At 52.7% G+C, this 14,038-nt stretch overlaps 2 protein-coding genes across 3 annotated transcripts; one reads left to right on the top strand and one right to left on the bottom strand.

Annotated features, from left to right (window-relative positions):
* Nucleotides 1-1,216: 1,216 nt before the first annotated feature.
* LOC127675063 (polypyrimidine tract-binding protein 1-like) lies at nucleotides 1,217-3,010 on the top strand. Of its 2 annotated transcripts, XM_052171006.1 has the most exons (3): nucleotides 1,217-1,636; nucleotides 1,751-2,266; nucleotides 2,384-3,010. In XM_052171006.1, the coding sequence occupies exons 1-3, from the start codon at nucleotides 1,217-1,219 to the stop codon at nucleotides 3,008-3,010; spliced, it is 1,563 nt and encodes a 520-aa protein (XP_052026966.1). The 2 variants fall into 2 exon arrangements, with proteins under 2 accessions (XP_052026966.1, XP_052026965.1); XM_052171005.1 differs by having other exon boundaries at nucleotides 1,217-3,010.
* An 8,698-nt stretch (nucleotides 3,011-11,708) lies between these two features.
* On the bottom strand, nucleotides 11,709-13,503 carry LOC127675065 (polypyrimidine tract-binding protein 1-like). The gene is made up of 3 exons (XM_052171007.1): nucleotides 13,084-13,503; nucleotides 12,453-12,968; nucleotides 11,709-12,335 (listed from the first exon to the last, which is right to left on the bottom strand). Exons 1-3 carry the CDS (start codon nucleotides 13,501-13,503, stop codon nucleotides 11,709-11,711), a joined length of 1,563 nt encoding a protein of 520 aa, XP_052026967.1.
* Between the last annotated feature and the right edge of the window lie 535 nt (nucleotides 13,504-14,038).

The following is a 14,038-nucleotide window of genomic DNA, read 5'->3' as shown; positions in this document are numbered from 1 at the left end:
AGAACAGAGCCCTCCTCCACATGCTGGGAGATGGAAAAGACCCACAATGCTCCAGTTATCTGAAGGACGGAGAGTTGTGCCTAGCAACAGATGGCATTCATTCCCATTTTCAGATAACGGATAACACATAGGCGACATTCTGAAACTTAACTCTTTGTTTAAAAGTGGTCCAGTTAAATAACTCTGCAGCAGAGGGTCCCGGATTTCTGTGGCTCCATTCCCAAACTCTGTGACCCCCTACTCCTCAAGTCCTCCAGCTAAAACATTGAGTCTATCCCGGAGTTAGTGGCATCTCCTCCACTCTGCACTCTACACAATAGCCTCTTTGAGAAGAATGACCATGGCCACTACTTTCTAATACATTGTAATTTAGCATCTTTATCTCTTTCTCTCTTCCTGGAACACTGCAGACTACAGCTAAAGCAGGGTGGTTTCCAAGCAAAATCATCCAATACCCAAAGAAGGGGGAGGGGGAAGGGGTTCTAGCAATCAGTGGTTAAACATCTGATGTACATTTAAGAAAACACATAAGGTTGTTTCCAGGTACCTACTTCAGTCCTCTTCTTGAAACTCGGGTTGCCACTACTGGATGAATACTGTATAGCAGCAGAGATTTTCAAGGAAGAAAATGTACAGCTCTGGGAATGAATGGAAAAGCTAACAGGCACAATCAGGCACAATGTTGGAGGAACTATATTTGTTTATTCCTCCATTTCAGGCAACATATATGGGGAGCACACATGTACACATACAAAACAGAGAGAAAGAGAGAGACAGAGAGGGATACAGAGACAGAGAGAGAAAAAGAGAGAAAGAGAGAGACAGACAGAGACAGAGAGAGAGACAAAGAGAGAGAACAGAGACAGACAGACAGATGGGCAGATGGAAAGACAGACAGACGGACAGAATTGGAAGCTGCAGCAGAGACTGAAACAGAGAGAGACCAACAGAGACACACGGACAGCAGACAGACAGAGAATGGCCGCTGGACCATGAGAGAAGCTCCCCAGTGTTCAACACTGGAGCCACGTGACTCTAGTGACTCTAATCAGGCCAACAGTGTATCCAACAAGGAGGGCCAGGCGGGCGGGCTAGGCACTCCCCTCCACTCCACCTCCTGCAGTTCTGCTCTGCCTGCCTTGGACTAGGCAGTTGGTATAGGGCTGTGGTCCTGGGAAGGCTTCTCTCTGCGGGCTTCCAGAAGCCAGCTGCTGTCATGAGCAGGAACTCGCCCCCCGCGGCCAAAGGAAATGAGAGCAAGAGGTTCAAAGGGGACAGCAGGGGCAGCCAGGGCCCCTCCAGAGTGATCCACATCCACAGGCTGCCAAGCAGTGTCACCGAAAGAGAGATTCTCTGTCTCGCGCTGCCTTTTGGGAAGGTCTCCAACCTACTGTTCCTGAAGGCGAAGAACCAGGCCTTCGTGGAGATGAGCACAGAGGAGTCCGCCAACACCATGGTCAACTACTACACCTGGATGACCCCTGTGCTGCGGGGGCAGCCCGTTCACATCCAGTTCTCCCACTACAAGGAGCTCAAGGTGAGCAGCTCTCCCAGCCAGGCGGCTGCCCTGGGTCAGGCGGGTGCCCTTAGCATTGAGGCTGCCTCCAGCCAGGTGGCTGTCCCTGGCGGCCAGGCTGCTGCCTCTGGCCAGGCTGCTGCCCCCAGCCTGGTGGCTGCCCAGCCATGCCTGCCAGCCGAGGACTCCTACCGGGCTTGGGATGTGGCCTCGGCCAGCCCTGCCTCTGCTGAGGACACAGGGTTAGAGGTGGCCAGGCAGGGCCCTGTGCTCAGGATCCTTGTGGACAACTACTTCTATCGCGTGACCTTGGAAGTGCTGCACCAGCTCTTCTCCAGGTTTGGCACCGTTCTGAAAATCATCATGTATACCAAGAGCAACCGGTTCCAGGCGCTGTTGCAGTATGCTCAAGCTGCGAGTGCCGAGCGTGCCAAGCTCTTCTTGGATGGGCAGAACATCTATGACGCCTGCTGCACACTGCGCATTTCCTTCTCTGGGCTCACCAACCTCATAGTCAAGTACAACAACGACCAGAGCCGTGACTACACGCGCCCAGACCTGCCCTCAGATGAAAGTCAGCCCTCGCCGGTCCAGGTCCAGAACATGGCCGCAGCCTTCCCTGCACCTGTCATGACCTCAGCTTCTCCCTATGCCAGCCCCGCATTACCTCACACCTTTGCAATGCCTCAAGCCGCAGGCTTGGCCATGCCAGAAGTGTTTAAGGCCTTGGCCCCCCAAGAATTATCAGAAGTCTTGCAGGCCCTGGGCCCCCAAGCCATACCCGAAGTGGCTGTGGAATCATCCTTCTCATCAACAGCAGCAGCAGCAGCAGCAGCAGCAGCAGCAGCAGCAGCACCTGTGGCAGAGAGCTCAATGGTCACCTCAGGCTCTCCGGGTGTGGGGAACCCTGTCCTCCTGGTTGCCAACCTCAACCCTGAGAAAGTCACACCCCAAAGCCTCTTCATTCTCTTTGGTGCCTATGGCGATGTGCACCGAGTGAAGATCTTGTTCAACAGGAAGGAGAACGCACTAGTGCAGATGGCAGATGGCAGTCAGGCTGAGCTGGCCTTGAGGAACCTGAATGGACACAAGCTGTATGGGAGGTCTCTCTGCATCCTGGTGTCGAAGCACCAGAGCGTGAAGCTGCCCCGGGAAGGCAAGGAGGACCAGAGCCTCACCAAGGACTATGTCAACTCCCCGCTGCACCGCTTTAAGAAGCCCGGATCCAAGAACTTCCAGAACATCTTTCCGCCCTCGGCCACCCTGCACCTCTCCAACCTACCCTCCTCTGCATCTGAGGAAGAGCTCAAGAGCCTCTTCTCCAGCAAAGGGGGTGTTGTCAAGGCCTTCAAGTTCTTCCCCAAGAACCACAAGATGGCGCTCATCCGGATGGGCTCAGTAGAGGAGGCCATCCAGGCCCTTGTAGACCTGCATGGTCACCTCCTGGGCCAGAACCATCACATGCGAGTCTCCTTCTCCAGGATCACTGTCTAGGGGACCCGGCTGGGCTCACTGCAGACAGCTTCCACCACTAGAGAAAAGGCCACTTTAAAATCCACTGCAGTGACCTTAACAGAACAGAGGTTTGTGTTATTGCTTTAGAGAGACATCAGCCACTAACTCCATTTTAAAAGGACTGACTGTGGCCACCTTGCTGGCAAGGTGAGGGCCCAAGCAGCCTCGTTTTCCCCCAGCAAAGGCCCTGTGGCACTGCAGACATTTGGCCACAGCAGGTGCCCTGGACTTTAGAACTGACACTTTCCTGCCCTTGAGCCTGCCCACTGGCTACTGCTATAGTTTGAAAGTGCAGTGAACTCCAGAGACTTGTGTGTTGGAACTGGTGGTCACCAGCTGGTGGAACTCCTTTGAAAGGCTGTGGAACCTTGAGGAGGGAGAGACTTGGTGGAGGAGGTGACTGACTAGGTGAACGGGCCTTGAGGCTCTAGAGCCCAGCCCTGCCTCCTGTTCTGATCTGCTGCTTCCTGACTTCACAAGCAATGCCAACAGCCAGCCTCCTGCTCTTGTTCAGGCTCCTGTTGCTGCTACCACCCCATCTCCACCCAGGTGAGACCAACCGTACCCTTCCCCCTTCCTCCTTTCTGCCTGGGTATGTGTTCTTTAGCAAGGAGACAAGTCACATATGCAGAAATGGATTGGAGAGGGACATTGCAGTGACAAAGCTGACCACTTGGCTGGGGCGGAGGGGGGCAGGGCTCTTTTGGACTGGTCTTGGGGAGGAATACCCAATAGTTTGAAACTTTGGCCTGTGAAAAGGGTCTAGAGTGCTCACAGGGGAGCCACATGGGCCATTCTGGTGGGAGCCCAGCAGACCAGGATGCCAAGAGAAATCCAGTTGGTGGGGGCCCAGCTTCTGAGGATTCAGAGGGGGAATAAGACTCCTTTGGGAACTGGCCTGGGGTCATCTGTATGACATTCTGGCAAAGAGTCTAGCTGCACTTTGCTTGTGTCCCGAGAACCCGAGCGAGGCAGACTTCAAAAGTAATAGGCTAATTAGTTTGTTGGGAGGCTCTTAGACACAGCAAGGCACTCAGGCTGTGTCCTGGTTCCTGCCCAGGCCTCTCACGTGAACGGGTCTGCAGAGACAGAGCAACAAGTGGAGCAGAAGGGTGTGGGAAATGTGCAGGAGGTCCAGGAGAGAAAAAGAGTGCAAAGTGACAGAACACACACAGCTGTCCTCTTTGAAGTGAGGGGCCAGAGAACAGAGAAGGCAGCCTTGTAGGCTACACTGCCACAGCAGTGATGGTGCCTTTGGGGGTGGGGGTGGGGGCAAAGCCCTGCCCACTGAAGGGCTGCCACTACTAAAAGTGCAAATGTACAGGAAAGGAGAAGCACTGAGGGTGTCTCCTGCTCAAAGAGACCACCACCCCAGAAATCCATTTGCTCTGAAGGACCCACCAAGGTGGACAGAGGTCACTCACTATTGCTTTGGTCTCAGGGGACCATAGGACATCTCAAGCTGATGTGGCAACATCCTCCTCCTGCTGCTGCTGCTGCTGCTGCTGCTGCCTTTGCAAGCAAGCAAAATTCAAGGCAGGGGGATAATAGAGCTCTGGGCCAAGGGTCAGGGAAGCCTCTGGGACTGAGTAGGCAAAGTGTGGCAGGCAGCAGGATCATATTCCCTGCGAGGAGGCCCCTGGTTGCTGTTACAAAGCTGTGGGGGCAAAGCCCTGCTCGCAATAGAGAGAACAGGATGCAGGGGATGCCAAGACCATGGCAAGGCCATCCCCAGAGACAAGCTAATGGCACAGAGTGGAGCCAGCCCTAGAGATTGGCTACATGTGTTCCAGATGGCAGAGCGGGGGTCATAGGGACAGGCAAGTCCTCTGGAACTGAGGTGGTTCTTATAGCAGCCCCAGATCATTACTGGACATGAAGGGGCAGCAGGGTTTGGGGGATCGCTGCTGCATTTCAGACTTGTTTTGCTCTGATCTTTCTTTGCTGTGTCCCCAGGTGTGCTGCTTTGTGTTGGAAGTATGTAACCTGCCTTTGTTTTTGCAGGGGCTCACACTTTTAATATGAGACCCTGAGTCTCAGAAGAGACTTGGACTCCTGAACACCTCTGCAACTCTTAAAGACCACTAGTGCCTTGGAAGTTGGAATGGCATTGCTTGCATTATGAAGTGGCCGTGAGACTAGTGGGGAGCCAGGGGCAGAACCTCGTGGTCAGTTTGTTTGAATGCTTGTTCCTCAGCTTGTGGGAGCTCTTTCAGAGGTCGAGCGTTGCTGGGGAAACTGAGTCAGGTGGGGCCAGATCTTGTGCTTCCACAGCCCAGGCCACCTTCTTATCCTCTCCCTGCTTCATGACTGGGAGGCAGAGTGACCAGCCACCTCACACCACTGACACTGTGCCTGCCCTGTTGCAATGGACTCTATCTCACTGGACCGCAGAGACAAATAAACCTTTCCTGCATTAAAACTGCTTCTCGCCTCCTATTTGATCACAGCAGTAAGAGGAATAACTAACGCAGCTACACCCCCATCCTAACCCCCTGAGCCGAGGCTGGGCTCTCTTCCAGGTGAACTTGCACTTCTGCCTCATGGCTGGGGTTGGCAAAGCCTTAGGGCAGCACTTTTCAACCTGTGGGCTCTGACCTGCTACCCCCATGCCCCACAAACACACTGGAGGGCAGGGCAGAATGACCCCTTCCCAGGGGGTCACCTAACACTCTCTGGATACACAGATCCTTACATCATGATATCTACATTAGAGTTATGAATTAACAACAAGGGTAGTTTTATGGCTGGGGGTCACCAGCACCCGTGTTAAAGGGTCCTAGCCTTAGGAAGGTTGAGAACCATTGCCTTGGGGAACTGGGGAAGGCAGCAGGGGCTCCATGAGACAGCTTAAACTTTCAAATGCTAGCTATCACTTCAGAGATTGTCCTCAGGCTGCTTCCTCAGTGCTTGCCACTGCCTGGGTGCAAAGAAGCCAGGCTTATCGCTGTGCAGTTAAAGATGAGCCAGTGCTGGGGCCTCAGGTGACACAATGATGAAGAGCAAACAGATGAGAGTAAATACTACCAGCTGTGCCTCCCTGACCCAAAGTTAACAACCGCTAAAAGGTGAGTTCATGGTGATAAACGGGTGAGCTAGCTCCTATCTCAAACACGCATCCTGCCTTTTTGGACCTCACGGGACAGCCTTTAGCTGACTACAGAAGTTGACCTGACTGGGCGATAACAGAGGGAGGTTAATCATTGCTTCTTTGGCTGTCCCGAGGAAGTGGAGTAGTTTTTGTGCTTGAGGCTCAGGTCAACCTAAGCAGAATGAGGATTTCATGCCCCCCATTAAAAAATGCCCCCCCTTTAACCCAGTGGATAAAGACTTGAGGGACCTGGTTCCTTCTTCTTACCTGGTGCATTTGTCTGTGACACTCCAAGGTTTATCTTTCTACTTGGGCTGTATTAAGTCAAAGCTCTCTTATCCCTTCCTGTGGTCGCTGCCTCATTCTTTGAGAAGGTGGAGGCAATGCTGATCTTGGGTGACTTTAGGCAACTTTACTCAATGACCAGGGTGTGATTCTCTCCTTCTCCTCTAGTCAGATTTGGGTGCAGGGGCTCAGATACCTAATGCTGAATGCGCTCACACAGGGTACGATGTCCTGTCCCATGTTGTAGCTTGAGGTATTCTCTCTTTCTCTCTGTCTCTCTCTCTGTCTCTTTCTCTTGTTCTCTCCCCGTTCCTCTCTTCTCTTCCTGTCTCTTTCTTTGCCCCTTTTCCCTGATTGCATGGCCTCTCCAGGTCATAAATGTTTTCATTTTCCCTTCTGACGATCCCCGAGTTTTTCTTACTCCTGCTCTCTCCCGGATTCTTCACTCACTTGTTACTATGGCAAGGGGCTGGGCTCTTGTGCTGGAACATTATGACAGCAAGGCTCCTGTTGTAGCTTGATTTATGTTTCTGTGATAAAAGCAACATGTCCAAAAGGCAACGTTGGAGGAAAGGGTTTGTGCAGCTTGTCCATCCTAGCCAGTTCCTAACTGAGGGAAGCCAAGGCGGGATCACAAGGTAGGATCCTTGATGTAGGAACTGCAGCAAAAGTCATGCAGGAGCAGTACTTACCAACTTGCTGACTCCTCCTGGCCAGGCTCCATTCCCTCACATCCCAGGGGCTACCCTGCCCAGGGACGGTACCACTCACCATTGGAACCTTCCATACCAACCAGCAGTCAAGAATATGGGGTCCCAACCTGTCCACAGTCCAGTCTGACGGAGGCATTTGCTCAGTTGAGCTCCCTCTTCCAAATGCCTCTAGTTTCTATGAAGTTGACAAAATTTAAAGAGGACTATATTAAAAGGGATTTCTTCATAGATTGGTTTCCTGCCTCCGAGCATTTTTAGTGTGAAGATTTATCTTTGTATCATATTCCCACAATGCAGCGCTTGCCCTATATTAAATGGACAATGAATCACGGTATATTAGTAAATTTTCTGTTGCTGTGATAAAAATAGCCTGGCAAGAAGAAGGCTCAAGGAAGAAAGGGTTTCTTTTGGCTTCTGATTCTAGAGGGATAGATTCCATCATGACAGGGAAGGTGTGGAGCCTTTCGGGGAACAGTGAGCACATTGATGGGGATCAGGAGGTTGGTTGATGACATTTTTCACCCATACAATAGAGGAGAGATGGGGGCGGGGGCACAGGAAGTTCTATAAACTCCCAAAGCCTGATCTCTGCTGGCAGTTCTCCTGCCCACGTGTAACAGTTGCCTGTTCCTTAGAGGCCATGAGACTCTGATTACATCAGCGTGGCTCTTGACCATTTTTCTACCTACCTCCATAGCCACCTCTAATTGACCCTTCCCTCTTGTCTCCATACCAGTATTTGGGCTCCATTGTCCTGGCTGATTTTTTTCCCTATACTTCGCTTTTCTGATCATAACCATTCAAAGAATTTTCCCATTCTGCTAGTGTCATTTTGGATTTGTTTTGTTCCGTTCTGTTTTTGGACTGTAAATAAAAAATCAAAACAACTCTAAAAATAATGAATATAAGAGATAAGGTTTTGTTGTATAAAGTGACTTAATATGCTAAAATAGAGTTTTATTTTACAAATAAGGGATTGTTTTTAAAAGGGTACAAGAGCCCCTGCACCCAAATCTGACTAGAGGAGAAGGAGAGAATCACACCCTGGTCATTGAGTAAAGTTGCCTAAAGTCACCCAAGATCAGCATTGCCTCCACCTTCTCAAAGAATGAGGCAGCGACCACAGGAAGGGATAAGAGAGCTTTCACTTAATCCAGCCCAGGTAGAAAGATAAACCTTGGAGTGTCACAGACAAATGCACCAGGTAAGAAGAAGGAACCAGGTCCCTCAAGTCTTTATCCACTGGGTTAAAGGGGGGGCATTTTTTAATGGGGGGGCATGAAATCCTCATTCTGCTTAGGTTGACCTGAGCCTCAAGCACAAAAATTACTCCACTTCCTCGGGACAGCCAAAGAAGCAATGATTAACCTCCCTCTGTTATCGCTCAGTCAGGTCAACTTCTGTAGTCAGCTAAAGGCTGTCCCGTGAGGTCCAAAAAGGCAGGATGCGTGTTTGAGATAGGAGCTAGCTCACCCGTTTATCACCATGAACTCACCTTTTAGCGGTTGTTAACTTTGGGTCAGGGAGGCACAGCTGGTAGTATTTACTCTCATCTGTTTGCTCTTCATCATTGTGTCACCTGAGGCCCCAGCACTGGCTCATCTTTAACTGCACAGCGATAAGCCTGGCTTCTTTGCACCCAGGCAGTGGCAAGCACTGAGGAAGCAGCCTGAGGACAATCTCTGAAGTGATAGCTAGCATTTGAAAGTTTAAGCTGTCTCATGGAGCCCCTGCTGCCTTCCCCAGTTCCCCAAGGCAGTGGTTCTCAACCTTCCTAAGGCTAGGACCCTTTAACACGGGTGCTGGTGACCCCCAGTCATAAAACTACCCTTGTTGCTAATTCATAACTCTAATGTAGATATCGTGAGTCATAATGTAAGGATCTGTGTATCCAGAGAGTGTTAGGTGACCCCCTGGGAAGGGGTCATTCTGCCCTGCCCTCCAGTGTGTTTGTGGGGCATGGGGGTAGCAGGTCAGGGCCCACAGGTTGAAAAGTGCTGCCCTAAGGCTTTGCCAACCCCAGCCATGAGGCAGAAGTGCAAGTTCACCTGGAAGAGAGCCCAGCCTCGGCTCAGGGGGTTAGGATGGGGGTGTAGCTGCGTTAGTTATTCCTCTTACTGCTGTGATCAAATAGGAGGCGAGAAGCAGTTTTAATGCAGGAAAGGTTTATTTGTCTCTGCGGTCCAGTGAGATAGAGTCCATTGCAACAGGGCAGGCACAGTGTCAGTGGTGTGAGGTGGCTGGTCACTCTGCCTCCCAGTCATGAAGCAGGGAGAGGATAAGAAGGTGGCCTGGGCTGTGGAAGCACAAGATCTGGCCCCACCTGACTCAGTTTCCCCAGCAACGCTCGACCTCTGAAAGAGCTCCCACAAGCTGAGGAACAAGCATTCAAACAAACTGACCACGAGGTTCTGCCCCTGGCTCCCCACTAGTCTCACGGCCACTTCATAATGCAAGCAATGCCATTCCAACTTCCAAGGCACTAGTGGTCTTTAAGAGTTGCAGAGGTGTTCAGGAGTCCAAGTCTCTTCTGAGACTCAGGGTCTCATATTAAAAGTGTGAGCCCCTGCAAAAACAAAGGCAGGTTACATACTTCCAACACAAAGCAGCACACCTGGGGACACAGCAAAGAAAGATCAGAGCAAAACAAGTCTGAAATGCAGCAGCGATCCCCCAAACCCTGCTGCCCCTTCATGTCCAGTAATGATCTGGGGCTGCTATAAGAACCACCTCAGTTCCAGAGGACTTGCCTGTCCCTATGACCCCCGCTCTGCCATCTGGAACACATGTAGCCAATCTCTAGGGCTGGCTCCACTCTGTGCCATTAGCTTGTCTCTGGGGATGGCCTTGCCATGGTCTTGGCATCCCCTGCATCCTGTTCTCTCTATTGCGAGCAGGGCTTTGCCCCCACAGCTTTGTAACAGCAACCAGGGGCCTCCTCGCAGGGAATATGATCCTGCTGCCTGCCACACTTTGCCTACTCAGTCCCAGAGGCTTCCCTGACCCTTGGCCCAGAGCTCTATTATCCCCCTGCCTTGAATTTTGCTTGCTTGCAAAGGCAGCAGCAGCAGCAGCAGCAGCAGGAGGAGGATGTTGCCACATCAGCTTGAGATGTCCTATGGTCCCCTGAGACCAAAGCAATAGTGAGTGACCTCTGTCCACCTTGGTGGGTCCTTCAGAGCAAATGGATTTCTGGGGTGGTGGTCTCTTTGAGCAGGAGACACCCTCAGTGCTTCTCCTTTCCTGTACATTTGCACTTTTAGTAGTGGCAGCCCTTCAGTGGGCAGGGCTTTGCCCCCACCCCCACCCCCAAAGGCACCATCACTGCTGTGGCAGTGTAGCCTACAAGGCTGCCTTCTCTGTTCTCTGGCCCCTCACTTCAAAGAGGACAGCTGTGTGTGTTCTGTCACTTTGCACTCTTTTTCTCTCCTGGACCTCCTGCACATTTCCCACACCCTTCTGCTCCACTTGTTGCTCTGTCTCTGCAGACCCGTTCACGTGAGAGGCCTGGGCAGGAACCAGGACACAGCCTGAGTGCCTTGCTGTGTCTAAGAGCCTCCCAACAAACTAATTAGCCTATTACTTTTGAAGTCTGCCTCGCTCGGGTTCTCGGGACACAAGCAAAGTGCAGCTAGACTCTTTGCCAGAATGTCATACAGATGACCCCAGGCCAGTTCCCAAAGGAGTCTTATTCCCCCTCTGAATCCTCAGAAGCTGGGCCCCCACCAACTGGATTTCTCTTGGCATCCTGGTCTGCTGGGCTCCCACCAGAATGGCCCATGTGGCTCCCCTGTGAGCACTCTAGACCCTTTTCACAGGCCAAAGTTTCAAACTATTGGGTATTCCTCCCCAAGACCAGTCCAAAAGAGCCCTGCCCCCCTCCGCCCCAGCCAAGTGGTCAGCTTTGTCACTGCAATGTCCCTCTCCAATCCATTTCTGCATATGTGACTTGTCTCCTTGCTAAAGAACACATACCCAGGCAGAAAGGAGGAAGGGGGAAGGGTACGGTTGGTCTCACCTGGGTGGAGATGGGGTGGTAGCAGCAACAGGAGCCTGAACAAGAGCAGGAGGCTGGCTGTTGGCATTGCTTGTGAAGTCAGGAAGCAGCAGATCAGAACAGGAGGCAGGGCTGGGCTCTAGAGCCTCAAGGCCCGTTCACCTAGTCAGTCACCTCCTCCACCAAGTCTCTCCCTCCTCAAGGTTCCACAGCCTTTCAAAGGAGTTCCACCAGCTGGTGACCACCAGTTCCAACACACAAGTCTCTGGAGTTCACTGCACTTTCAAACTATAGCAGTAGCCAGTGGGCAGGCTCAAGGGCAGGAAAGTGTCAGTTCTAAAGTCCAGGGCACCTGCTGTGGCCAAATGTCTGCAGTGCCACAGGGCCTTTGCTGGGGGAAAACGAGGCTGCTTGGGCCCTCACCTTGCCAGCAAGGTGGCCACAGTCAGTCCTTTTAAAATGGAGTTAGTGGCTGATGTCTCTCTAAAGCAATAACACAAACCTCTGTTCTGTTAAGGTCACTGCAGTGGATTTTAAAGTGGCCTTTTCTCTAGTGGTGGAAGCTGTCTGCAGTGAGCCCAGCCGGGTCCCCTAGACAGTGATCCTGGAGAAGGAGACTCGCATGTGATGGTTCTGGCCCAGGAGGTGACCATGCAGGTCTACAAGGGCCTGGATGGCCTCCTCTACTGAGCCCATCCGGATGAGCGCCATCTTGTGGTTCTTGGGGAAGAACTTGAAGGCCTTGACAACACCCCCTTTGCTGGAGAAGAGGCTCTTGAGCTCTTCCTCAGATGCAGAGGAGGGTAGGTTGGAGAGGTGCAGGGTGGCCGAGGGCGGAAAGATGTTCTGGAAGTTCTTGGATCCGGGCTTCTTAAAGCGGTGCAGCGGGGAGTTGACATAGTCCTTGGTGAGGCTCTGGTCCTCCTTGCCTTCCCGGGGCAGCTTCACGCTCTGGTGCTTCGACACCAGGATGCAGAGAGACCTCCCATACAGCTTGTGTCCATTCAGGTTCCTCAAGGCCAGCTCAGCCTGACTGCCATCTGCCATCTGCACTAGTGCGTTCTCCTTCCTGTTGAACAAGATCTTCACTCGGTGCACATCGCCATAGGCACCAAAGAGAATGAAGAGGCTTTGGGGTGTGACTTTCTCAGGGTTGAGGTTGGCAACCAGGAGGACAGGGTTCCCCACACCCGGAGAGCCTGAGGTGACCATTGAGCTCTCTGCCACAGGTGCTGCTGCTGCTGCTGCTGCTGCTGCTGCTGCTGCTGCTGTTGATGAGAAGGATGATTCCACAGCCACTTCGGGTATGGCTTGGGGGCCCAGGGCCTGCAAGACTTCTGATAATTCTTGGGGGGCCAAGGCCTTAAACACTTCTGGCATGGCCAAGCCTGCGGCTTGAGGCATTGCAAAGGTGTGAGGTAATGCGGGGCTGGCATAGGGAGAAGCTGAGGTCATGACAGGTGCAGGGAAGGCTGCGGCCATGTTCTGGACCTGGACCGGCGAGGGCTGACTTTCATCTGAGGGCAGGTCTGGGCGCGTGTAGTCACGGCTCTGGTCATTGTTGTACTTGACTATGAGGTTGGTGAGCCCAGAGAAGGAAATGCGCAGTGTGCAGCAGGCGTCATAGATGTTCTGCCCATCCAAGAAGAGCTTGGCACGCTCGGCACTCGCAGCTTGAGCATACTGCAACAGCGCCTGGAACCGGTTGCTCTTGGTATACATGATGATTTTCAGAACGGTGCCAAACCTGGAGAAGAGCTGGTGCAGCACTTCCAAGGTCACGCGATAGAAGTAGTTGTCCACAAGGATCCTGAGCACAGGGCCCTGCCTGGCCACCTCTAACCCTGTGTCCTCAGCAGAGGCAGGGCTGGCCGAGGCCACATCCCAAGCCCGGTAGGAGTCCTCGGCTGGCAGGCATGGCTGGGCAGCCACCAGGCTGGGGGGCAGCAGCCTGGCCAGAGGCAGCAGCCTGGCCGCCAGGGACAGCCACCTGGCTGGAGGCAGCCTCAATGCTAAGGGCACCCGCCTGACCCAGGGCAGCCGCCTGGCTGGGAGAGCTGCTCACCTTGAGCTCCTTGTAGTGGGAGAACTGGATGTGAACGGGCTGCCCCCGCAGCACAGGGGTCATCCAGGTGTAGTAGTTGACCATGGTGTTGGCGGACTCCTCTGTGCTCATCTCCACGAAGGCCTGGTTCTTCGCCTTCAGGAACAGTAAGTTGGAGACCTTCCCAAAAGGCAGCGCGAGACAGAGAATCTCTCTTTCGGTGACACTGCTTGGCAGCCTGTGGATGTGGATCACTCTGGAGGGGCCCTGGCTGCCCCTGCTGTCCCCTTTGAACCTCTTGCTCTCATTTCCTTTGGCCGCGGGGGGCGAATTCCTGCTCATGACAGCAGCTGGCTTCTGGAAGCCCGCAGAGAGAAGCCTTCCCAGGACCACAGCCCTATACCAACTGCCTAGTCCAAGGCAGGCAGAGCAGAACTGCAGGAGGTGGAGTGGAGGGGAGTGCCTAGCCCGCCCGCCTGGCCCTCCTTGTTGGATACACTGTTGGCCTGATTAGAGTCACTAGAGTCACGTGGCTCCAGTGTTGAACACTGGGGAGCTTCTCTCATGGCCCAGCGGCCATTCTCTGTCTGTCTGCTGTCCGTGTGTCTCTGTTGGTCTCTCTCTGTTTCAGTCTCTGCTGCAGCTTCCAATTCTGTCCGTCTGTCTGTCTTTCCATCTGCCCATCTGTCTGTCTGTCTCTGTTCTCTCTCTTTGTCTCTCTCTATCTCTGTCTGTCTCTCTCTTTCTCTCTTTTTCTCTCTCTGTCTCTGTATCCCTCTCTGTCTCTCTCTTTCTCTCTGTTTTGTATGTGTACATGTGTGTTCCCCATATATGTTGCCTGAAATGGAGGAATAAACAAATATAGTTTCTCAAACAT

The sequence above is a fragment of the Apodemus sylvaticus genome, chromosome X (genome assembly GCF_947179515.1).
Source record: "Apodemus sylvaticus chromosome X, mApoSyl1.1, whole genome shotgun sequence".
Taxonomy (NCBI): Eukaryota; Metazoa; Chordata; class Mammalia; order Rodentia; family Muridae; genus Apodemus; species Apodemus sylvaticus.
This window is presented reverse-complemented; position numbering and strand designations above follow the sequence as displayed.

What these genes read in the sequence shown, in the direction of transcription:
- LOC127675063 (XM_052171005.1), top strand. Translation starts at nt 1,217, where the DNA reads ATGAGCAGGAACTCGCCCCCCGCGGCCAAAGGAAATGAGAGCAAGAGG.
- LOC127675065 (XM_052171007.1), bottom strand. Translation starts at nt 13,503, where the DNA reads ATGAGCAGGAATTCGCCCCCCGCGGCCAAAGGAAATGAGAGCAAGAGG. An exon ending in CTGTCCCTGGCGGCCAGGCT is followed by an intron (nt 12,969 to 13,083) that starts GCTGCCTCTGGC and finishes GCCTCTGCTGAG; the next exon opens with GACACAGGGTTAGAGGTGGC. An exon ending in CCCCCCAAGAATTATCAGAA is followed by an intron (nt 12,336 to 12,452) that starts GTCTTGCAGGCC and finishes CCTGTGGCAGAG; the next exon opens with AGCTCAATGGTCACCTCAGG.